We start from the raw sequence: 25,385 nt of genomic DNA on the forward strand, positions 1-25,385 counted from the left end.
TAACTTGAAAGATTTTGCCTAAATTCATTCTTACTCTCCATCTGAATGAAATAAGGTGAGTTTTATTCATTGGGGTAGAAATCTGTTCTGTGCTCACGACTGTGCATAATACTCTGCTTCTGAAATTTAGTTCTACTGGTGTTTCATATCCACATTTTTAGTGGGGGAAAACCTGTATTTTAAATTTCCAGTACCTGCAGGTTTTTTTCCCACTTCCCATTAATTCATTACCTGATTTAAATCTGTGGGTTAGCAACATCACAGTGAGTAAAGCTCACACCTCACAATTAGATCTCTTGCGGCTTGAATCCCTGCTCTGGAATCCCGAATGTACATCCAGTCTGACAGACCAGCACAGTGCAACGTCTGTCTGATGAGATGTTAAACCTGTTCTTTTCCCTGAGCAGATAAAAGATTAAGGGAATTATTAACTGACTAATACTTATCTCTCAATCAACATAATCTTAAAAATAAAACCAATGATCAGTTTGCCTAGATCAACTGCTGTATTTCCTACATTACAAAGTGACGACACTCCAAATTACCTCTGGGTTTAAAGAACACTCCTGAAAGGAATGAGAAAATAACTGTAAAATATTTAAATGATGTGACATTCTCTTGGAGATAGCTGCCTGTCTACCACTTTGCTTTGTAAAAGTGTGCCTGCAAAATGAACTGTGAATGTTTAAAATTGCCCCTGAAAAAGTGCAAAGCTTGCACTGATGTATTCTTTGCATGAATCGGTTAAGTTGAAATGGCAATGTGTAGCTTTGCCTGCATTGACAGCTCAGCTTTCTGCCTGCGGGGTTAATTGATGGAGGTTAAAACCCTGCGATGAACAACAGTACCTGGATGTCGAGATGTGTTTGCCTGATCTACTGATTCGAAACCTTGTCTCTTGCAGGGGAAGTATGTTGGGAAAAGGGCCAAGTTTCTGGGACAGTGTACAGTGGTGAAGAGCAACTCACAAAGCTGATGGTGAAGGTAGGAAATGGCTCGACTGTATCATAACAAAACATCAGGACTGATCCCCCTGTCTCCGGTAGTTCTAATCCTTTCCCTCTGTTTTTCTTCAATGCTTGCATGACACCAGCCATGCGAGATGGATGAGAGCCCCGTCCTCGGCCCCTGCACCGTGAGGAAACCTTCCTTTGCATCAGTTCCTATATAACTTAAGGTTGGCAGCAAGGATACGGGCAGGATTTTGGCACGGCGTTGCATGACTCGTTTGAGCGCAATAAATAGACGAGAAATGGGAAGAGCAGAAGGCCATTTAGCCTCTCGAGCCTGCAGTAAGCAGTAATCTTTTGCCTCGGATCCATTGTTCTGTCCAATCGTGACATCTCTTCAGAATGCATGAACAAGAAAAGCAGGAGTAGGTGACATGGCCCCTCAAATCTGTCCCATCATTCAATATGATCATGCCTGAATTGCCCCAGGTCTTGTCTACTATTCTCTGCCAGTTCCTCATAGCCCTCAATTACACAATCTTTCAAAAACGTGTCTACTTCCTCTTTAAATACCCACAATTACTGTCGTGGATTACCGAGATTCGATAATAATCAGGAGACGCAGAAGATTCTTCAAGAAGTTAAACCTTTATTTGCAAACAAAGGCTGTGATGGTCAGAGAGCTGGTCACTGAACGCCCCTGAACAAAGGCTTACAGCTATTTTTATGGCCCCTCCTTAGTCTAGTTGGCATAATCAATCATGTCAGTTTCAGCAGCAGTGATATCTAGTTACAGACCCCCACTTCTCATCCCCCTGCATTCAGCCAGTTATTTTCACAAGTGTTCCTATAGTCTACTCTAATTACAATATACTCTAATTATTTCTGTAGTACAACATCGGTACCAGGTACTACCCTAATTACAATATACCTTTTCTACTCTTATTACAATATACTTTGGTTATTTCTGTAGTACAGACATCGATACCAGGCACAGGGTCACACTTAGGTCACCATGCTTAGTCACCCGCGAGTTACCTTACTCTTCCCACGGGCGGGCTTTCTCCTTCCTTCGATGGAGAAGGAGCCAGCACCATCTTAGGCACAGAACAGGTTATGAATAAACATGTCTGCAGCCTCTATTTTCTGTATATTCTATATTACCCAGCCCCCACAACCCTCTGGGATAGAGAATCACCCACTGTGAGAAGTTCCTGTTCACCACAGTCTTAAATGACTACATCGAATCTTGTAACTATATCCCTCGTTTGATATTTTCCACTAGTGGAAACATCTCGCCCATCATGCCTCCTCAGGATCTTGTGTTTCGATAAGACTACCCATCATTCTCCTAAACCAATGAATGTAGGTCTCGTTCCTTTCGGAACTCACGATAGGACAACCCTCTATTCCTAGAAATTAGCCTTGTGAATATTTTTGGGGCTGCCTCCAGTGCCAGTACATCTTTTTTTAAATAAGGGGACTGAAACTCTGCACAGTACTCCAGGCCTCACTAGTGCCATCAGTACAATTGTCACAATACTTTCATATTTCTAAACTCCAACCTTCTTGTAATTAAAGGTCAATGCTTCCCTAGTCACCTGCTGCACTTTGATGCTCTTAGCTGGGAAATGAAGCTTCACCAGATCAGAAACCAAGGATCTGTTGATCTCCTCTTGAATACACACCGTGATTGAGCATTCACAGCCCTCGAGTGGAGAATGCAAACGGTTTACAACCGTTTGTGAAGAATTTTTTTCTTCATCCTGGCCTACATGTATTTGTATTCAGATGCTCTACCCCATAGTAGTAGATTCCCCCCAAGAGAAACAAACTCCTGATTCAGAGTTTTGTTTCAATGAGATCCACTCAACCTCTATACTAGGAAAATTATCACCCTAGTATACACAATCTCCTCTCTTGAGATAGTGTTTCTATTCCTCCCCTCACCCCCTCTGTACATACATTAAAAAAAACTCCAAATTCTGAGTATCAACCTAGTAAATATCTACCTTCATTTGGCTCCCTGCTTGGATAAGGGAACCAAGCTGTAATTGGTATTCCAGGTGTGTTATCACCAAAACAATAAAGAACGGCGTAAGCTTTCTTCATCAATAGGTAAGGGACTGGGTCATGAAGATAAGTAGGAGTTTAACACTTTACCAGCTGCTGTTTTCTGAAGGAAATTACTGAACAATCTTAATGATCCTATGAGGGCACGAACCCTGGTTAAAGTTCCGGATCTTGAGTAAGCACCATTACTTAATCGCTTGGTGTGAGAGAGGAATTTAAATTCATTTTAATCTCAATTTCTGTATTTTCCTTCTGGTTTCAGCTACATGCTTCAGTTTCCTCCCACATCCCAAAGCCGTGCAGGTTCGTAGGTTAGTTGGCCACTGTAAATTGTCCCTGGTGTATAAGCAAGTTTAGAAACCTTCCCTTCACTTCCCACCCCCTCCAAATCCTCTCCAACCCAGCCACCTTCTCTCCTCATGTGAGGGTTTGACCTGAAACGTTAACGATTCCTTCCCCCAACAGACGCTGCTCGACCCGCTGAGTTCCCCAGCAGATTGTTGCTCCGGATTCCCACACCTGCAGTCTCTTGTGTCTCCATCTGGCTTCTCTCATTGCCTTTCTAAATGTTGGTTCCTCTTGGGTAGAATTACAGGTGGAGGAGCCAGGACAAATTGGGAAGGAGCATTGCCATATAAATGTTGCAAAGATGGGGCTGCAGAATGTTAGGTGATGGGGGTAGGTTGGTAAGTGAAATCGCAAATGATGGAGAGTGTGAAGGTGGGGAACTTGAGTGTCTGGAAGCCCTGTAGTATTAACCATTTGTGCAGACCTGTGATTTACTTCTCTGCCCCATTAGACATTGTTAGTTGAATGCAGCTGGTGGCTAATTATGGTCCAATGAATAACATGTTCCAGATTGATGCTGCAATGTTAAAAGTACACTACTGTTATGAGGGTTAATGCTTGAAGAACACATCATTTTGCAACCAAAGCTTTTTTTTGGGAAGGGGAGCAGCTGCTTGCACTTTGGCAGCCTCCTGCATGATCTCTCTCCGAAGGTACAGTACATTATGGTACTAATGTTCTTTCTGGGCTGCACATACACTGTTGTAATGTAGGAAGCACAGCAGCCAATTTATACCTAGCATACTTCTGGGAATAGCAATGTGGTAATGACCAAGCAATTTCTGAATCAGAAGGTTGTGGGTTCAAGTTGCATTCAGTCCTTGGGCACAAGAATCTAGGCTGATACAGCAGTGCAGTACTGAGGGCCTGGTGTTTGGGCAGGTCAGGGCCATCATTGAGGCTGCTCGGCACTGATATGAGGCTCTGGCAGTCCCCAAGCGTGAGCATAAAGACCCCAGAGGATTAATTGAATAGCATCTGAGTTCTCAAAGGAGCTATTATAGCATTGTATGTACAGAGCTGTGTATCTGATGGTGGTGTTGTGCAGGGAAACTGCCACAAACTCCTGCTCACCTCACTGCTACATTGGAACCTGGTTGAGGCCTCAACAGTGATTGCTGGTCATTGAGCACATTATTGGAGAAAATCTGGGGGGAGCTTTGCAGTCAAGTTGGGGAGGGAGATGGCATCCTCCATTACACCCCAACAGGAGAAAGACTGTAGGACCCAGGCAGTCTGTCAATACAGACAACGGCTGTCAACGGCTTCCCTTGCAGTGCCAGACAGGGCTCAGCCACTGCACCCTGCACCTCAGCCCTACTGCTCATTCTGGTTCACCCAGCACCAGTCCTGACAGACAGCCTCTGCACACTGCCTTGGTGGCTCACTCCGCACCATGCTGTGCTGTGTCGAGATCTCCCTTTCACAGCTGTGGGAGCACCAGCGGAGGGCAGGGATTTGCACTGGATTCCCAGCAGGGCTGTGTGCAGCCTGAGGGCACATGTTTTTAAATAGTACAGTCTGCTGCATACCTCCTGAGCATTCGGACTCCAGTACCACGAACTCCGCAATGAATCAGTGTGAAGTCGTGCTAGGCGGGCTTCCTCATTTACAAAAGCCACACACCACCCTGACTTGGAAATGCATCGCCGTTCCTTCACCGTCACTGGGTCAAAATCCTGGAGCTCCCTCCCTAACATTCACATGGGTATTCTCACACCTCAGGGACTGCAGTGGTTCAAGAAGGCAGCTCACCATCACCTTCTCCAGGACACTTAGGGATGGGCAATTAAATGCTTGCTTGTCCTGTGAAGCACACATCCCTTGAATGAATAAAATCTTGAGGGAGAATGGAAAGATTTACATTTTTGTAGTGACTTCCACACTCCTCTCAAAATATACCATTCAGACTTTCTGAAGAGTATTGTATTAAGGCAGGAAACATTGCAGGTAAGTTGTGCACAGCAAGCTCCCATAAACATTCATGTGATATTGGGCAGACAGTCCCTCTCAGTCAGGTTGGTTGATGGGTAAATATTGGCCAGGATATTGGGGAGAATTCCCCTACTCTTTGAAATAGTGCCATGGTATCCTTTGTACCCTCTTGAAAGGGCAGACTCTGTCTCAGTTTATTGTTTCATCTAAGGTGGCACCTCTGACAGTGACGTACTCCCTCCGTACCACACTAGGATGTAGCCTAGATCTTTGTACCAATGTCTCCAGAATGGGGCTTTCGACCTGCAGCTTGACTCTGAAAGTATATTATGACATGGTTTGATTAAAATGGGTGGGAGGTGATGTGTGTACTCTCAACACTGGTGTTATGGTGAATAGTTTGTTCCTGTGTTGTAAGTACTTGGTAACTGAGGTAAAATAAAAATTGACGTGTTCTGACCTAATGCCTTGTGTGCTTCTGAACTGCCACTGTTCTTAGGTCTATGGAGACTTCGCTTGGAGTAATCCTCTCCACCCGGATATCTTCCCTGGAGTGCGAAAGATGGAGGCGGAGGTTGTTCGGATGTCTTGCACTCTCTTCCACGGGGGACCTGACTCCTGCGGCACGGTAGGTAGAACCCATGTGTGCAGGGGATGACTCCTTGCCTGAGAGCAGAGGAATTATAAGGGACCATTCTGCCATTGACCAAACTGGTGATTGGTACCAACAGCCTGGGATATAAGGAGTTGAACATATGTGGGAGTAAGGGGAGGGTGTGGGTGGTTGGTTGGTCTTGTACAGTGAGTCACAGAGTGACAGGCAGCTGGCCTGTTAACATCTGTGACTAACCAAAGTGCTGGGCCAGGGTGTACTGATCTTTAGCCACGGGGAGCTGGAGGCTCACTGCAGTGTGCCGGTCACATTTGGCAGAAATGACTGCCTGCTCCGCCCCTGAACCTCCCACTGAGTCCAGGATAGAGCGGCCTCAGGACACCAGTCCTGAGCTTAGAGGTCAAATGCACTTTGCATCAGCCATGGTTGGTGTAACTAACACAAGCCCATTCATTAGAATTGGTTGCTGATCTTGATTTCAAAAAAAGTGATTTGCTTATTTTTCTTATAATTATGCTTTTAAGTAATTTCTAGTAGTTTAAGTTATTTTAAGTACTTTTTGGTAATTTGCATTTAATTAAGCTTATTTGAAAACTTTTGCCAAATCTGATTATCAGTGACATTTAAAAACAATTTAAACAGGTCCTTAAACTGCAGCAAGCTGTCAATAGGTCATCAAGGTGTTCTGGAGGCGGGGTCATTAGATCTGCCATGTGAGGCTCTATTGTTGCTTGGAGCCTGCTCTGCTTCCCCCAGATGCTGCTTCCCCGAGATGACACCTACAGGTTGAGTACAAGTGAGTTTGGTCAGATCAGGTGCAATTTGTGGGAGTCAGTAAGAACGGTTGTCAATAGTCACTGTAGCCCATTGCAGTTTGATAAGCGTGAAATTCTGAGAGGTGTCATAAGGTAAACATATCATTCCGTGTATGGTGGCTAAATAAGTGGACTAGTGATCTGGAGATGGGAGTTCGAATCCCACCATGGGACTGAGGATTTTATATTTAGTTAATTCCAGATAGAGTCATACAGCACGGAAACAAGCCCTTCGGCCCGACTGGTCCATGCTGACAAAGATGCCCACCCAAGCTAGTTCCATTTGCCAGCATTTGGCCCATAACCTTCTAAACCTTTCATATCCATGTACCTGTTCAAATGTCTTTTAAAACAGTTGTCTTTTAAGATAATTTAACTATCAGTAAATAGTAACCATTAAATGTCTGGATTGCTTTTTTGGGAAGAAATTTTCTTATCTGGCTTGTATGTAACTCCAGAACGCAGGTATGTGGTTGCCTCATAACTATCCATTGCCATGGCCCAGCCACCCCTGTAATTCAGGAGTAGTTAATGGTGAGCAATGAATGCTGGCCTTGAGATTCCCCACATATTGTGGAATAACAAAAACAGACTGAAATTCTGCAAAATTCCAAAGATGGATTTGCATTTTAAAGTAGATTGAAACATTAGTCTCAAATAATGTCTATTTTTAGTCAAGATAACTGTCTGGCAATTTTCACCCCTGGTATTGCATATTCAAGGTGCAAGAGTTGAGTCTGTGAACAGGCAAACAAGTTCATGTTTCCAGTTCATTGGTAGCAAAAATTCAATAGCAGGGTTAGGAGTGTTCTATCATCTTTAATTAGGGTACAGATCACTGCTCAAAGGTAGTGTTATGTGGAGATGTTTATATTTTATCAATTCTCTTTGGCTGATAACTTTTATCTTTCAGGAACCAGCCACATTAATGTGATAGGGAAGTCCAAAGGCTGCTGTTCACGACATATTCTGCTTGTCTAAGCACATCCTTTCTGTATTCTGCAGAGAAATATAATAAAGTGAAGGGCCTATTTACAACAGGAGCAGCTATCATTTGCATTGCAATCTTCAATGTAGTAAGATATTACAAGGTGCATCAATAGCTTAATCAGCCAAAACTTATAGCATGTGATATCAGGACAAGTGTCTTAAGGGCTGAGCAGAGAAGTAGGTTTCAAAGAAGATAAGTGAAGTTTACAGGAGGAATCCTAGAACTAAGGCTGTCTACAGCTGATGGAGATGGAGTGATTAGATTTGGGGAACAGCAAGGGAGTGCAGACATCTTGAAGGGTTATGGGACCCTATATATAGGCACATGCAAAGCCATTGTAAGAACTAAAAGTTAAAGGCAATTCTCGATTTCAAACCAGTACAGATCAAGCATGTGGGGATGGATGAACAGGACTTTGAGTAAGTTTTGCCCGTGTTAGCAGAGTTTTTGATAGATTGTAGTTGTTAGATAATGCAAGGTGCATTAACTGCTAAAGATCTGCTGGAAGAACTCAGCGGGTCGAGCAGCATCTGTGGGATGAAAGGAATTGTCGATGTTTCGGGTTGGAACCCTGCATCAGGACCTTTCCTTAATTCCTTTCCTCTCATAGATGCTGCTCAACCCATTGAGTTCCTCCAGCAGATTTTTGGTTGTTCCAGGTTCCAGCATCTGCAGCCTCTTGTGCCTCCGTGCTATTGATCGAGACCAAATGACACGTGCATTAAGATTAAGCAAATAACCCTAAACTGGGTAGAGTACTGAATCGGGCCTGCACGGCCTGATTAAAACCAAACCTGATCGCTTTAACAGCCTCAACCTATCGCAAACCCAGCATGGTTGGATATTGCTGGTCTTGGGTTCTGTAGCCAGACTCAAGTTAGAGTAGGTTTTTGCCTCAAGTCTTTCGAGTGAAGCGTCAACCCAGAACCCACACTGTGGTAACTCCTGAGGCAAAAGTATTATCCGGTGGACAACACTGACAGTGCCATGTTGCTTATTAAGTGAGGAAACATCATTGCCAGGATCCACCTGAGCACTTCCTCTTTGGGTGCGATAATTGCAGGATAGACACTGCTTTCAGAAGTTTTATGTTTTTATACTGAAGGCATTGATTTTATAATGCAAGCTGTCCTTTGCATTTAAGCTTGGGGATTTCAAGCGCTGCTCATGGAATGGATTGCTAGCATTAAGAATGCTTTAGCTGATTGTACTGAAAGGAATCTGGGAGTGATAGTTTGCAAGTCTGACCTTTGTAGAGTAATAACAATATAAGCAACTTGGTACAGTATGTCTGAGGTAATTATGTTAGAATCGACGGTTACTTATCGTTGGGCTGTTCTGTTCTTCTTTCCATTGTCGTGTACCAGTCTCTGCAACTTGGTAAAGAAACCCTCCCACGGATTTTGCTTCCAGATTTGTCAGTCTGTGCAACTGTTTGAAGTTTCTCAGTAGTGTAGACCACCAGGTTAAGCAAGAGATGAAAATGGACGGAGAGTATGACTCTGGAACTTTGAGCCTGCTTCAAACAGGAAAATCTGAACAGGCTCAGACTCTTTCCTTAAGGAATGACAAGACTAAGTCTTAATCCGGTGAAGATTTTGTTAAGATGTAGAAGAGATGCATTTGCTCAGGGGAAGGAGTGGAAGAAGGACACTTGCACATGAGAAGCTAGTTAAACATGAGGAAAGAATAGGTTATACTTGGGTAGGGCAACATGAGACTTGTGTGGAACGTGTTCTAGCACAAACCAGTTGGGCCCAGTGGTCTGATTTTGCAGTAACTCATTAATTCTATGTGAATTGAAGGTATTTTATGCAGGTGTGTGGGATCTTGCAGGTACATGAGTTTCACGTTAAGTGGAAGTTCATTAAGTTACTTAAAAGTATACAAAGAAATTTATTGACAATGACAGATCACCAGCAAACCTTAGCAATCGTATCTATATTTCCAGTCTTCTCTGGGACACTGCTCCTTCATTCTTCTGGTGTTCTCTTGACAGTAGTTTGTTCTCAGATGTCTGAAGATCTGATTCCACTCACTTTAAATCCTCTTTGGTTACCAATCTTGTGTGGAATTTGACTAGCAATTGCTTTGCTCTGTAATCTCCAAATCTCTGTTCCGTTGTTTCTACTTTCCTAAGACTAAATTTGCATCCATTCCCCAGCCACTCATCCTGCAGATCTCTGATCTTGTGAACAGTTGCTCTGCTCTTATCTCTTTGTCTCCCCCAATTTAATGACCATGCAGTTTTGGCCTGATTTGTAATCTTTGAATAATGAACTTTAATGCAACTGATTACATTAATGGTTTACTGAACAGAACGGCCAATTTAACATAGAAATATTTACACATTGTCTCAATTCTGTAGCATCTCTTTGGTTAGTTACAAAACTAAAGATCCTTATCACACTTAACAGAAGTACCAGCGTATACAGTACATGACTTGCACGTTACAGGTATATAATTTTTTAACCCTTAACTTGCAGCCAGGTTTCCCATCGTGACACAACATTACAATTTTACAGCTATGCATAAATAAAAAATTGAAGAAAAGTTTGTTTAGCACTACAGTAATGCTAGTCAATTTCTCCTCGATGTGGTTAATGCTTGTAATCTGATTGGCATGTGAATGCTTTGGATTATTAAAGTCAAAGTCAAATTTATTGTCATATGCACAAGTATATGTATGCACAGGTGCAATGAAAAACTTACCTGCAGCAGCATCATGGGCACATTACATCAGAAAAGAAGCATTTGCAAGAAAAGCATAAACTAAACATGTATTATCCACAATTTTCACAAGAGAGAACACAATTAAAAACAAAGTCTGTTTTAGTGCAAAGTGGTCATAATGTTGCTATACTAAGGTAGTGATTAGGGTTGTGCCGGTTGGTTGAAGGGAACCAAATGGCTGAAAGGAAGTAGCTGTTCTTGAACCTGGTGGTGTGGGATGTTAAGTTGAATGTGATGAGGCTGATGGCAGGTGCCAGGTCTGGTATTCTCTTTTTAAAGTTGATCTAATATTTTTGCTTGGCAATTGAATGTTTAGATTTCTGAATAGGTTGTGATGTCTTAACACAGGCAGGGGGGATGGGAGGAGCTATGCCAATATCTGTGGTGGGGGTGGGGTGGAGGAGATTTAAAGGTGTAATGTTTTCAGAGTTAATCTCTAGGTGTTTTTTATTAAAAAAATGCCTTCAATCTTTCCACACTCTTTCTTCTTCATTATCACTAATGACCTTTCAAAGAAGGTAAACATTTTTTTTGACTCCTGGCAAAAAGTCAACCTAAGTGAGAAAATTTGGCTTGAAGTGACACCTCATGACCAGCAGTACATACCAAGCAATTTAGACTAATCTCCTGATGCACTGCTGCCAGGCAACTTTCACTCACTGTTTTCTTTTGGTCCCAAGAACCTTTTCTGATGGGCTTTGTGATATCCAGGTTTCCCTACGCCACAGTCTAGACTGAGAGTCTTGTGGGATTATGCAAATTTCATAATTCCTTGTAATGGAAAAGAAGAAATTCCCAGCCCTACCGCATAGGTATAGGAGATGTGATATGAAAGGGAACTGGATGCATTGGAAAGGAAGAATGCTTTCAATGCTGCGAAGAAAGAGTTGTGAGACGTGTTTAGTAGAGATTGGGACTTATTTGGTAGGTTTTTTCCAGGAACTGTATAGGTAGAATGGACCAAATGGCCTCGAGTGTTGTAAAAGTATTAACCCAAATCTATTTTAGTCGGTTAATCAATGAGTAGTACCAAAAATAGTGCATATTAAATAATGTTCAGAGAAATGGAGGGATATGAGCATTGTGTAGGCAGAAGGGATTAGTTTAGTTAGGCATTTAATTACTAGTTTAGTTAGTTCAGCACAACATTGTGGGCCGAAGGGCCTGTTCCTGTGCTGTACCATACTAATGCTCTGAATTTATAAACTTTTCTTTCAAACTGGAAGGATGTTGCAAGAATAAAAGGTCAAATTAGAGGTATGTTCTTTATGTTGAGGGTTATTTGGAATTTGGACAATCTTTTTGTCCTAGAAGATGGTCCTTAAAGCTCTCTTTCACCAAAGATTTTGATCATCTTTCCCCGTGCCTCTTATCTGGCTTGTTGAATTTTGTTTTACCCTGTTTGAATTGGGTTAGAACATTTTATTGCATTATTCAGTATATAAATACTGAAAAGGCAGTATATAAATACAAGCTGTATTTATCAGCAGTCTTCTCAGTAATTACAATAACAAGGCCTAATTGTTGTAATTACTAAACTGCCAGGAATAGCTGCCGTGCTTAATATGTTCGAAGTGATGCCTTTGGAATTGACTTGTATAGCAATGATAGCAACACTTTCCAGCAGTAGGTGTCTTCAAAGCAGATAAATGTGGGTGGCATGTGTACCAGGGGCTATATCCAGGGCAGTTACAGGGAAGCACCTATTTAACTAAGTCATTGCATAGCCCAGCATTACATTCCTGTGATGAATGTAAATATAGAGCTCCATCAGAAAATTTCAGGAGCCAAGATTTCATCTGCATCATGCTAGTAAAATCTAGAGGTTGAATTACAGTGTGTGCATGTGAGCGAGTACAAGTTGTGAAAGTAAATACCCTCTCAGACTATGACTGTGTAAACTGGTCACACAACTTTTATTTTTCAAATCCCTTTGTGGCTTTGCCCCTTACACCAGCCAAGCACTTCTCACTGTTGATTATTCCCAAAAAAATATCTTATCATTTGCGGCTTTGCCTTCAGATGTCAAGGTCCAAAGTTGTGGAATTCCTGAACTTTCTATCTCCCTCCTGTGATAATTGCTCAGAATTCATCACTCAAACAAATTTTTGATTGACCACCCTGATATCTCCTTTGTGGCTCGGTCTCGACTTTTGTTTGGTAATGCTTCCTTGGAGCACCTTTAGACATTTTGATATGTTTAAAGGTACCGATTGCTGTTGTTACAACTGTGGTCACCTGTAGACTTGATGTCAGAGAAGGACGTTGGTGAAGCAGTTGAATCTTTCCAATAATCTGACAGTAGTCACTTTCTGTCTCACTCCGCCATACCATTAGAACATAGAACCATAGAACAATACAGGCCCTTCGGCCCACCATGTTGTGCCACCCTTCAAACCACACCTAAGACTATCTAACCCCTTCCTCTCACATATCCCTCTATCTTAAATTCCTCCATATGCTTACCTAACAATGTCTTGAACTTGTCCAATGTATCAGCCTCCACCACCACCCCAGGCAGCGCATTCCATGCACCAACCACTCTCTGGGTGAAAAACCTCCCTCTGACATCTCCCTTGAACTTCCCACCCATTACCTTAAAGCCATGCCCTCTTGTTTTGAGCATTGGTGCCCTGGGAAAGAGGTGCTGGCTGTCCACTCTATCTATTCCTCTCAATATCTTGTATACCTCTATCGTGTCTCCCTTTATCCTCCTTCTCTCCCATGAGAACAGCCCTAGCTCCTTTAGTCTCTCCTCATAATCCATACTCTCTAATCCAGGCAGCATCCTGGTGAATCTCCTCTGCACCCTCTCCAACGCCTCCACATCCTTCCTATAATAAAGGGTACCAGAACTGGACACAGTACTCTAAGTGTGGCCTAACCAGAGTTTTGTAAAGCTGCATCATCACTTCGCAACTCTGAAACTCGATCCCCCGATTTATGAAAGCTAACATCCCATAAGCTTTCTTAACTACCCTATCTACCTGTGAGGCAATGTTCAGTGATCTGTGGATATGAACCCCTAGATCATCTGCTCCTCCACACTACCCAGAATCCTGCCATTAACCTTGTACTCCGCCTTGGAGTTAGTCCTTCCAAAGTGTATCACCTCACACTTCTCTGGATTGAACTCCATCTCCACTTTTCAGCCCAGCTCTGCATCCTATCAATATCCCTCTGCAAGCTTCGACAGCCCTCCACACTATCCACAGTGCCACCAATCTTTGTGTCATCTGCAAACTTGCTAACCCAGCCTTCCACCCCCTCATCTAAGTCATTAATAAATATCACAAAAAGTAGAGGTCCCAGAACCGATCCCTGTGGGACACCACTAGTCACAGCCCTCCAATCCAAATGCACTCCCTCCACCACAGCCCTCTGCTTTCTACAGGCAAGCCAATTCTGAATCCACACAGCCAAGCCTCCCTGGATCCCTTGGCCTCTGACCTTCTGAAGAAGCCTACCATGTGGAACCTTGTCAAACGCCTTACTAAAATCCATGTAGACCACATCCACTGCACTACCCTCATCAATCTTCCTGGTCACTTCCTCAAAGAACCCTATCAGGCTTGTGAGGCAAGATCTTCCCTTCACAAAAGCCATGCTGGCTGTCCCTAATCAGTCCATGATTCTCTAAATGCTCATAGATCCTATCTCTTAGAATCCCTTCTAACAGCTTACCCACCACAGATGTAAGGTCACTGGCCTGTAATTCCCTGGACTATCCCTACTACCTTTTTTGAATAAGGGGACAACATTCGCCACCCTCCAATCCTCCGGTACCATCCCCATGGACAACGAGGACTCAAAGATCCTAACCAACAGTTCAGCAATCTCTTCCCTCGCCTCACGAAGCAGCCTGGGGAATATTCCATCAGGCCCTGGGGACTTATCTGTCCTAATATTTTCTAACAGCTCCAACACATCCTCTCTTGATATTTACATGCTCTAGAACATTACCCTCACCAACACTGTCCTCAGCATCATCAAGACCCCTTTCCTTGGTGAATACTGAAGAGAAGTATTCATTGAGAACCTTACCCACTTCCACAGCTTCCAGGCACATCCTCCCACCTTTGTCTTTAATCGGACCTACCTTTACCCTAGCCATTCTTCTGCTCTTTACGTACGAGAAAAAAGCCTTGGGATTTTCCTTAACCCTACTTGCCAAAGCCTTTTCATGTCCCCTTCTCGCTTTCCTCAGCCCTTTCTTAACTTGCTTCCTTGCTACTCTACATTCCTCACGAGCCCTATCCGATCCTTGCTGCTTACATCTTCTGCCTTCTTCTTCCTAACTAGTTGTTCCACCTCTCTCGTCACCCACGGTTCCTTCACCCTACCATTCCTTCTCTGCCTCACCAGGACAAATTTATCCCTAACATCCTACAAAAGATCCCTGAACATCGACCACATCTCCATAGTACATTTCCCTTCAAAAATGTCATCCTAATTTACACTCCCTAGTTCTTGCATTATAGCCTCATAATTCACCTTTCCCCAATTAAATATCTTCCCATCCTCTTTGATCCTATCCCTGTCCATGGCAATTCTAAAGGTTATGGAACAATGGTCACTGTCCCCCAAATGCTTACCCACAGATAGATCTGTCACCTGTCCCGGTTCATTACCTAAAACTAGATCTAATATGGCATTCCCTCTAGTCGGCCTGTCAACATACTGTGACAGGAATCCATCCTGGACACACTTAACAAACTGCGCCCCGCCTAAACCCTTGGCACTAAGTAGGTGCCAATCAATATTTGGAAAGTTGAAGTCTCCCATTATAATAACCCTGTTATTTTCGCATCTTTCCAAAAACTGCCTCCCAATCTGCTCCTCAGTATCCCTATTGCTACCGGGGGGCCTATAGAATACTCCCAGGAGGGTAACTGCCCCTTTCTTGTTCCTAACTTCCACCCATATTGACTCTAGAGAGCATCCTTCTACATTATCTAGCCTTTCTGCAGCTGTAACAGTGTCCCTGACCAGTACCGCCACCCCTCCTCCTCTTCTCCCCCTCTCCCTATCCCTCTTAAAACACTGAAAACCAGGAATATTCAATATCCATTCCTGTCCTGGTGTCAGCCATGTCTCTGTAATAGCCACAATATCATAGTCTCATGTACTTATCCAAGCTCTCAGTTCATCTCCCTTATTCCTGATGCTTCTCGCATTTAAGTAAGTGCACTTTAGCCCATCCACCTTTCTACTTTTATAGCCTGTACTCTGCTTCTCCTTCCTCAAAGCCTCTCTACCTGTCAGATCTGACTTTTCCCCATCCCCTTCTTCCTCTGACCTACTTCTCCATACAAGTCATCACATTTATAACTCCAGGGAGAGGTTTGATGTTCAAGTTGTCCATTTTACTAATCTACTATAATTGACAGAAACGATTCACACACCTGGAATTAACATCTTATATTGAATGCAACAAAGAAGCTCTTGGATTGTTGTTTAAAATCTCAACTGGTTTCCTAATATTGGTTCACAATGTGAAATCCACCACTTGCTTCATCTGTGTGTCTGTGTCTCTGGGCATGCAACGTCGCAGTTGGGTCATAACTGTCCTCTGAAGTGGCTTAAGAAGCCTCTAATTTACATCATAGTGCAACCAGTATTCGGAAGGAAGGCCCATCACCTCCTCGAGGCAGCTTGAGGATGGGTAATAAATACTAGAGGTAGGTAGTGAGAGTGGAGAAAGAAAGAAACAGTTAACGTTTCAGCTCAAATGCATTTAATCAGAACTGCTGGCCTTGCAATTGACGTCTGTGTTCTGAAAGCTAAAAGAAAATGGTAATAGAGAGGTTTAGCAGAGTTGGATTAAAGTTTGAGTAGTCTATTGTGCTCTTTAATGTTGGCACAGTAAAGATAGGTTACAAAGCTGAACAGGCGGTGTCCTACAAGTCTAAAACAGAAGCTTAAGTGCAGGATTTAATTATAGGCGATACAAATTCCCACTGTGCATAAATGGGAGAGAGAGTCATGGGAAAAATATTTCACCAACAATGACTGCACAACTCTGAAAGCTGGTTGAAGTGTATGATATATTGACGTTGTAATGATGGAGAAATCCTGTATGCCTGTGGGTTGTTTCTGTACTTAAAGGCATGCTTTGATCTCGTGCTAAGGGAAAAGAAAGAACTAGCATTTATAAGAAGTTCTGTCATGACCTCAAGGGATGTTAAAGTGTTTTACAGCCAATGAAATACTCCCATGTGTAGTCACAGTTGACAAATTCTGGAGACGCAGCTGTTTGTATTGCACCATCTATTTTGAGCTGTTTGTTGAGTACGTTCTGTATTTGCAAGATTAAAATGCTCTTCATCAGTCAGCTCTCTGCACCTTTTTCAATGCTGGGTGATTCTAGATGCATCGTCTGGTAGACTGACTGATGTTAATAAATGGAAACAAGAGGGTTGTAGGTTCAAGTCCTTTTCCTGAGAACTTGAGCACAAAAATGGACAAACTTACTGTCGTCCCGAAATCAATTTTCCCTTTCCGTCTGCTGTAAATAACACAGTGCCACAAGGTCGATTCGAACAAATACCTTTATTATCAGTGCACCGCTAGGAGAATTCTCTTCAGCACTTACTAAGAGTCGCTTCCCGAGTTCTCCCCGAACAAAGGGCAGACAGACATTTATACAGGAATTGTCATGCACATCCCATGCAGACAGCGCCGCGAGTTTCGGTCAAGCTATAGAGATCCCAAGACAGCTATCACACCTTTTGTCTTAGTATAATTGAGTTATAATCAAGGCTTTCAAAGGCAGGTATCACCCTTCATTGTTCAGACCAAGTCTTCACCTTGATGTTAATTACACTCAGTATCGCCACCGTCTGACATATCGGAATGGTTTGTTACCCGAAACAAAGGCAGTTAACATACTTAACATTCCAACCTAACTAGTGGGTCAGCAGCTTGCTAGTCCTTGCTAAAGAAATATAAATGCATATGTATATATTTTGTTTGCCAGTTATAGGTATGGTTGCAATTCTTAACCCTTCACTTCCTCATTACTAGCCAAGAAATGTGGTTGCTGTTGTCGGTGAAGTGGCGACTGTTTGCACACAAGAGGTACCCAGAAATAGAGATGTGTGTTTGCCAGGTGATTTGCACAACAACGTTGATTGAAGGCTAAATCTTGTCCAGGATGCCAGGGATAATTCTACCCTGCTTCAGATTTCTGCCACTGGCTCTACTGTGCCACTTTACAGGGTGGATGGGGCCTCATTTTAACTTCTCATCCAAGACACCCCAGACAGATCAGCACTCTCTCAGTACTTCACTTGACCTCTTTATTTTCTTGTGCTTTTGGCCCATTCCCAAAACTCTGACTCTGAGGTGAATGCTGTCACTAAGCCGCTCATTGCACTCGAGAAGGACTAAATGTAAAGACATCCTTGCTATAACTTGGATGAATAAATGAAAATTCTCATTCATTTGCTGGCAAGACCCACAATTATTCTCCATCCTTGAGTGGCCAAGTGATGAGCTGGCATCATAAACTGGTTTGATACAACAATGTGGTTTGCTCATTTGAGGGGCCACTTTGTGACTTGTCAACTCATTGACAGAGCAGGTAAGGACAGCAGATTTCCAGCAGAAGCGTTAAAGGATATTTGTGAGCTCGATTTGCTAATGTGGTGGATTCACTAATGCAGTTTAATTATCTCCATTTAAGTTCCCCAGCCACCATGGGGGCATTTGTCTGCTGATTTATTTGCATCTCTGGATTTCAAGTCCAGTTTCATTACTGCTGTTACCATTCCCTACAAATTGGTGAAGTTTGGACTAATTGTATTGTTTTCAGAGAGCCACCTTGGATATGTTGGCTTCCTGGACTCCTTAGCCGAACAATTCTTTGACTGCGGGCTCAAATTATTCTTCTATTTAGCATAGCTTGGTTTGCCAAGGGCTTGTTTTCTCTAGCCTCTCGAAGGGATAAGTGCTCCTGGGATTTACTGCGTGTTGACCATGGGATATGACAATAAGAATGTTAAAAGGCTGTGACTCTGATCTGCCCTTGCTTTTTTTAGGTAACATCTGGTGGGACCGAAAGCATCCTCATGGCCTGCAAAGCTTACAGGGACCTTGGGCTCGAAAGAGGGGTGAAGTATCCTGAGATGTAAGTGACTGTTAATGTGTATAAAATCAAGAAACATGCGAAGAGTGGTCCTGCATTCCATGAAAGTGATATGGGGATATTTTCCATTTCATAATATGGACTATATAATATTTGATTTAGCACACAACATTTTGGGTTTTAAATCATGACTTATATCTCTCTCCCTTTCCCCTTTTGCCTCATTGTGTTCTCAACCCAGTAATCCAGGCAATAACCCAGAGCCCTGATGCAGGGTCTCAACCCAAAACATTGGCTATCCCTTTGCCTCCACAGATGCTGCCTGACCCCCTGAGTTCTTCCAGCACTTAGTCTTTTGCTCCAGTAATACACTCATGCTGTGCTGCACAAGTTGCTCCAGATTCCATCACTTCACCTTTGACTGCCATATCTAAGCTCTGCAAACTCCTAAACTTCTGTGTCTCCCTCTTGACCTTTCTTAAGTTGCTTCTTGAAACCTACTTTGACCAAACACTTGTGCTAATATGTAGCTGTGAGTCAATTTTATTTGCTACCACTCCTGTGAAGTGCTTGCGCTTATTTTGCAGTATTAAGCATGCTTTTATGAATTGTAATCTCAAAAACTGATGTCAAAATTCCTACTTATTTTGCATGTCTGTCGAGCTCCTGATACACAATCACAGAAGGAAATTGCTTTGACCTGTTGTGTCCACACCATCTCCATGTAAGAGTAATCAGATAGTCCCAGTCTCCTGTCCTCTCCCCTTACTGCCACTGATTCTTTCCTGTTTAGGGTATCTATCCAGCTCCTTTTTGAAAATTACTATTTAAATCTGCCTCCACTACTACCCCGGTCAGTGCATTCCAGACCCTAATGTCGCTTTTGGTTCTTTTTGCCAATTGCCTTTATTCTGTGTCCCCTAGTTCTTGCCCCTTTTCCCAGTGGGAACAGATTCTGTCCATACCCTTCTTCCATGATTTCAAACACTTCGATCAGATTCCTTCAAAACCATCTCCTCTGTTCCAAGGAGAACAGTCGCAGCTCTTCCAGGTAACTAAACTGTCTAAACCCTTCAGTCATTTTGGTAGATCACCTCTGCACTCTCTTGAAAACCATCGATGTCTGTTCTAAAATGTGGGACCTAAAACTGTGTTCAGTGATCTAGTTATGGCTGAACCAGTGTTTTACAAAGATTTAGCTCCTGTACTGTGTCCCCCATTTATAAAAACCCAGAATCCCAGTTCCTTTTAGCTATTTTCCATGAAATTTGCACATGTGCCTCTAGATCTTTCTGTTGTTGTACTTCTTAGAGAATTGTGCATTTTGCATTTCTCAGTATATTGTCTGCCACCTATTTACCCCTTCCACATGCCTGTTTATATCTCTCCCAGTTTATTAGCCTTCTTTTCACAGTTCTTTATGCCAACTTTTGGCCATCTACGAATTTGGAAAACCAAGTCCAAGTCATTGACACGACTGACCTCTGCAGAGGTCCTGTGCAACTTCACTGTGTACTCCATCTAGTCCGAAGAAGCAACCTTTTTGCTACTGTTGTTTCCTGTTACTTAGCCAATTTTCTATTTAGTTTGCTTCAGCCCCTTTTACTTCATGTCATTCAATCTTGATGTCTATCTTATTAATGCAACACTAACTGTTCAAGTTCACTACAGTTGGTGTATGTGATAACTAGATATTGGTTATCTTAGCTGTTTTAATTTGAGTAAGTTTTGCTTTGAGTTGTGATGGTGGTTTGTGTAAGACATATCCAGCTTCTTGCCTTATTGGGTCTGAAGTGTGTTCTGTAAAACACTGCAACTTTTTCTCTGGAGCTCTATGGAGTTTGGTAAAACATCCCTTTCCATTTCTGTGTCTACCCATGCTATACATTTGCTAAAACTATTTGACCTTGACATCACATTTAACTATGCAATAACAGTTGCTGCATTGTGAAATGCAACTTTCTGCCTGAGGTATTTGTTAATTAAATACTGCTGCTTGTGGTCAGGGAGAGGGCAGGGTTTGTGTCTTCCTTTCCTGAAGTCTGACTTCTACGCTGTAAGGTTGAGTCAGCACCATAAGGAATCGTTTCTTGTATCTCCTTATGACATAGGAGGCAGCCATTTGGCCCATTGAGTCTATGCTGACTCTCTGATCAATCCCATTCCCCCACTTATTTCCCTGTACCCGATTCTTAACTCCCTCCTTATTTGTCTACCAACCACCACTTTGAGATGGGGGATGAAAATGGAGCCCCCGGGGAAACTCTCACAGACCATGATGAAGGTCAGAATCGAACCTGGGTTGTTGGAGCAGTGCGGCTGCAGCACCAATGTTGTCTTCAACCTGCCCAACCCCCTGATAAAGTCGGCTGGAGATGCTATTCTCTGGCAGAGACTAAGCTGCAATGTGACCGATCATTGAGGTGATGAAGGGTTTTGTTGCAGTGGATGAGAAGAGAAAACATTGGTAAGACCAAGAATGAGGGTCCTCAGTGTAACATGGCTATCATTTTACCATATGGAAAATCAGGAGGAGATCATTTCCTCAGAGAGTGAGTGATAAGTGTGTGGGACGTACTTCCATACAGTTGACGAAAGCAGCAGAGATGTAATTTAAGACAGGTAGACATATTAGTGAGGAAGAAATGGATGAAGACGTTGATGGGCTGGATGAAGTAGAAGAAGTGAGGGTTATGTGGAGAACTAACACTCGTATAGACCAATGAGGCCAGAAGGCCTGCTTCAGTGCCGTCATGCCCCACTACTGTGGCAGTGAACTAGCAGGGAACCAATCTTAGAAAGAGAGAAAATATAGAACTTGCATTTATTTAGTGCCTTTCACAACCTCAATGTCCCAAAATAGCCCGCGGCCAATGAAATCCTGTTGAAATGTAGGACATGCTGGCAGCCATTTTGTGCACAGCAAGATCCCACAAGCATGTTTCCATATTGACTCGATTTTTCTTTTGATTTTTGAGAGCGATGCGCCAGGAGACTGGGGAGGAATTGACTACCCTTCTCTTTAATCTGTGTGTTATTGTTTCATGCCAATTTAAAGGTAGAAGAGACCTACATTTTATGTCTTATCCTGAAGGTCAGACCTGTGACGGTACAACACTCCCATAGTCCTGCCCTGGACTGTTATCTCTGAGTTCTTGGAGTGAACCAAGGCCGACATTATTTAAGCTAATAACAGAAGTGCCTTTTTTCAGGTACTCTTGTTACCCAAAAACATTGGAATACTTGACAGGGATCTTGGTGTACTGGTTCATTAAAAATGTAGAGCAACAAACACAAAATGCTGGAGGAACTCAGCAGGTCAGGCAGCATCCATGGAGGGAAATGAACGGTTGCCGTTTCTGGCTGAGACCCTTCATCAGGACTGGAAAGGAAGAGGGCAGAATAAAAGGGGAGGGGGAGGAGCACAAGCTGGCAGGTGATAGGTGAGACGGGGAAGGTAGGTGGGTGGAGGGGGGGTGGGTGAAAGGGAATGTTAGTATTTGGATGCAAGCAACAGTTAAGAATATGCGTTGGCATCTGTTGCAAAGGAGCTAGCCTTGCTGCAGTTGTGCAGGGCTTTGAAACCACATCTGGAATATTGACTGGAGTTTTGCCTACCATATTAGCGAACTTCCCATGGAGATGTTACAGGGTGTAGATTCTTTGGATTTATTCCTGGGATGAGGGTGTTGTCCCAGGAGGAGATGCAGAGTAGAGTTGGTCTTTGCACACAAGAGATTACAAGAGTGAGAGGTGGTCATTGGAAAATATTAGATTCTGTGAGAGATCAACTGAGTAGAAGTTGAGAAGTGTTTTTTTTGCTCAGTAGAGATTCAAGAGTGGGAGGGAGGGGGTGGGACATGGTCCCAGGATAGGAGGTTGCCATTCAGGGTTGAAGTGAACAATTTATTCTGAGCACTGCAAATATTTGTAACTCAAATCCAAACGCTTGTGGGTGCCTACTTGTTGAGTACAGTCATGTTAGACTTGGATGGACCTTTGAAAACTTAAGAAGTTCAAAGATATGGTGTGTGGGTGGGAAAGAGTCAAGGTAGAACAGTGAAAGCACGATTGCTATTGTGTGAAAGTATTATAAAAGAGTAATTTTTCTTTTGATTCTTTAAAGAGCTGTCTGGCTTATGGAGGTCTTGTGAAGGAGGGATCGTCTTAATGCAAGGCGGTAGAAATCTGCACTTCCTCCAGCACTTTTTGTGTATTGCTCCAGATTCCAGCATCTGCAGAATTTTTTGTGTCGCAATAGAAATCTGATCTGGCTCATGGGAAGCAGTTTCCCACCTGTCCGATTACCTGTATGTTCTCATTTGCTGTCACTTTTTTGATGATTGTTCTGAGTGTGAAGGCATTTTGTGATTCACTGTGAATCAAAATGTGTCTCATGCCTTCACTTGCTGCATCATTGGAGAGGTCAAAGTCTGGAATGCACTGCCCGAAAGCTGGTGGAAGTGGCTTCAGTAACAAACATCCAGAGGATCATGGGCAAATCCATGAAAATAATTAATTGTTAGGAACTTGGAGGAAAAGGGCAGGAGAATGGGATCAATTGGACAGCCTGAGGTGACACAAACATGATGGGTTAAAGGGCCTCCTGTGGTGTCATTCTATTATGCATTGTGGAAGAGATTATTTGCATATCTTTAACAAAAGATAACTGCCATATTAATTCTAATTAGAAAAAGGATCTGTTCAGTAGGCATCTATTGTTTGTTTGAGTCCTACTGTAGATGGTCGAAATTCAGCTGACACCTGTGGGTTGTAAATAAATTATCACTTTAGTTCTTGCTGTAGGGATGGTACAAAGGGCATGTGTGTGAAGATTCATAACATGATCTGTCTGTTCTGAAGAACGTGGTTATGCCAAAGCATATGGCTTATTGATCAAGGGAAGGGTAATTCTGTTTGCTTACTGATGCACATGATGCACTGTTGAAAGCGGCTGTCTGTCACCACATTCTACTTGTTACACAACGTGTTGGAGATGTACATTGGAGAATGGTATGTTGTGGAAATGCATATCATGTGCATAGCCCTATCATGTGTTGTATTTTTGAGTAACTACTACTCATTTAATTCTGAGGTGCAAAAAGAAACATTTTATACATCCACGAATGAGTGCAATTCGTATCACTTTTATAACAACTTTTATCTCTACTCTGCTTTTATGTTCCTAAGTGGTTCAGAGGAGTGCAATCCAACATTAATTGACAAAATGCCACAAAGAGCAATTGGGGACAGGTGATACAAAGCTTGTTTGCAAAGACTGGTTTTTAACAAATAGCTTGAGGGAAAAAGAGGTAGAGAGCTGGGAGAGGGTTGGGGGGGGGGGGGAAGCAATTCTAGAGCTACGGGCCTTGGCAACTGAAGACACAAAGGGATCATGGGGACAGAATAGGGGAAATGTGATCTTGCAGGGTTTTATGAAAGGAGTTGTTTGTTGACGGAGAGACCAAGCAGGCATTTGAGAACCAGGATGAGAAGGTTAAAATGGAGACATTGCTCAACTGGAGTCAGTGTAAGTCACCACAGTTGTGATTTGACCCAGTAGAATTCTGGATGAGCTCAGGTTTATGGAGAATAGGTGACACAACTGGCAGAACTGCTGTCTCACAGCTCCATGAACTGGGTTCAATCCTGACCTCTGCTGCTGTCTGTATGGAGTTTGTCTGTTCTCCCTGTAACGGAGTCTGTTTCTTCCCATGTTCTAATGATGTGCTGGAGATACCCAACAGGTGAGGAATTGTCCATAGAGAGAGAAACAGAGTTAATATTCCATGTCTTGAACTGCTGAGTGTCTCGAGCATTTTGCTCTTATTTCAGCTATCTGCCATCTGTGGTCATTTTTTTTGTTCTTCTGCGACTTCTAAGTACTCAGGGTCATGTTCAGATTGGCTGTGATTGAGACTTGTTTTAATTTAATCCCAAATAGACCTCCATATTAGGCTTTTATTGCTCACAAAGTCTTTCATTGACCTTGTCAGAATTTAAAATCAGTGGAACAGTTTGAAATGTGTTTATGTGAAAGTCAGCTGCTTTGTATTTTTACTGAGATTTGGCTTCAGATTTAAAGGTTTGTGTGAGGCTTCACTGGGCTTGTCTGTAGCACTGATTTCCTGCAGAACTATACCAGACACCAGAACTATACCCAATGAGGGTAGCTGAGAGCACGTCTCACTACTTTCAAGCCTGCCTCAGATTACAATTTGAATGAAAGGAATTTTTTTCCCATCGTCCTCCTGAGCCTTTGGGAGTGTGGAAGGAGGGATTCTAAACAAAACTTGCACTGACACAGGTCGTTGAGCAGGATGCAGAACTGCATCAAAGTGCTTGTCGTGCAATGAATTATTCAGGAGTGTGGGGCTCGGGAAGCAAACAAGGCATCTTACACTGAGGAAGTGTGGATGGGTTAGTGAGTGGACACTCAACTAACCCTCCAATGTATCACTGAGCAGGGCTGCACTGAGTTTGAGAGGGAGGTTCTCCCAGGTTGAGTGCATAAGTTTAGATGAGTTGAATTTTAGGAGAGTTGTATCTTGATCAATGTTTTTTGCTGTTCATTTATTTGGCAATGTCGTTTGTATAGGGTGTTGCTGTCCGCAAATTGGCTGCCATGGTTCTCTGTGTAAGAACAACAAGGGCACTTTGAAAGAAAAATACAATTGCTCATTATGAAGTGGTTTGGGATTTGTGGATGTTGTGGTTTATTGAGTAGGATTCTTGTTTCTGAGTCAGAAGGTTCTGGGTTTAAGTCCTGCTCTGGCGGATGGAACGAGTCTAGACTTCAGTGCAATACTTGGAGCCAGCTGTACTGCCAGAGATGCAG

The 25,385-nt window shown here is 42.9% G+C and overlaps 1 protein-coding gene across 1 annotated transcript in view; it reads left to right on the forward strand.

Moving 5' to 3' along the window:
- sgpl1 (sphingosine-1-phosphate lyase 1) overlaps positions 1–25,385 on the forward strand; it is a 75,493-nt gene that overhangs the window by 21,795 nt on the left and 28,313 nt on the right. The window contains exons 5-7 of the mRNA XM_052041663.1: positions 905–984; positions 5,806–5,934; positions 18,501–18,589. Of these exons, the coding sequence (XP_051897623.1) occupies positions 905–984; positions 5,806–5,934; positions 18,501–18,589 (298 nt within the window). The remainder of the gene's footprint in view (positions 1–904; positions 985–5,805; positions 5,935–18,500; positions 18,590–25,385) is intronic.

Source organism: Pristis pectinata, chromosome 30 (genome assembly GCF_009764475.1).
Source record: "Pristis pectinata isolate sPriPec2 chromosome 30, sPriPec2.1.pri, whole genome shotgun sequence".
In the NCBI taxonomy this organism is placed as follows: Eukaryota; Metazoa; Chordata; class Chondrichthyes; order Rhinopristiformes; family Pristidae; genus Pristis; species Pristis pectinata.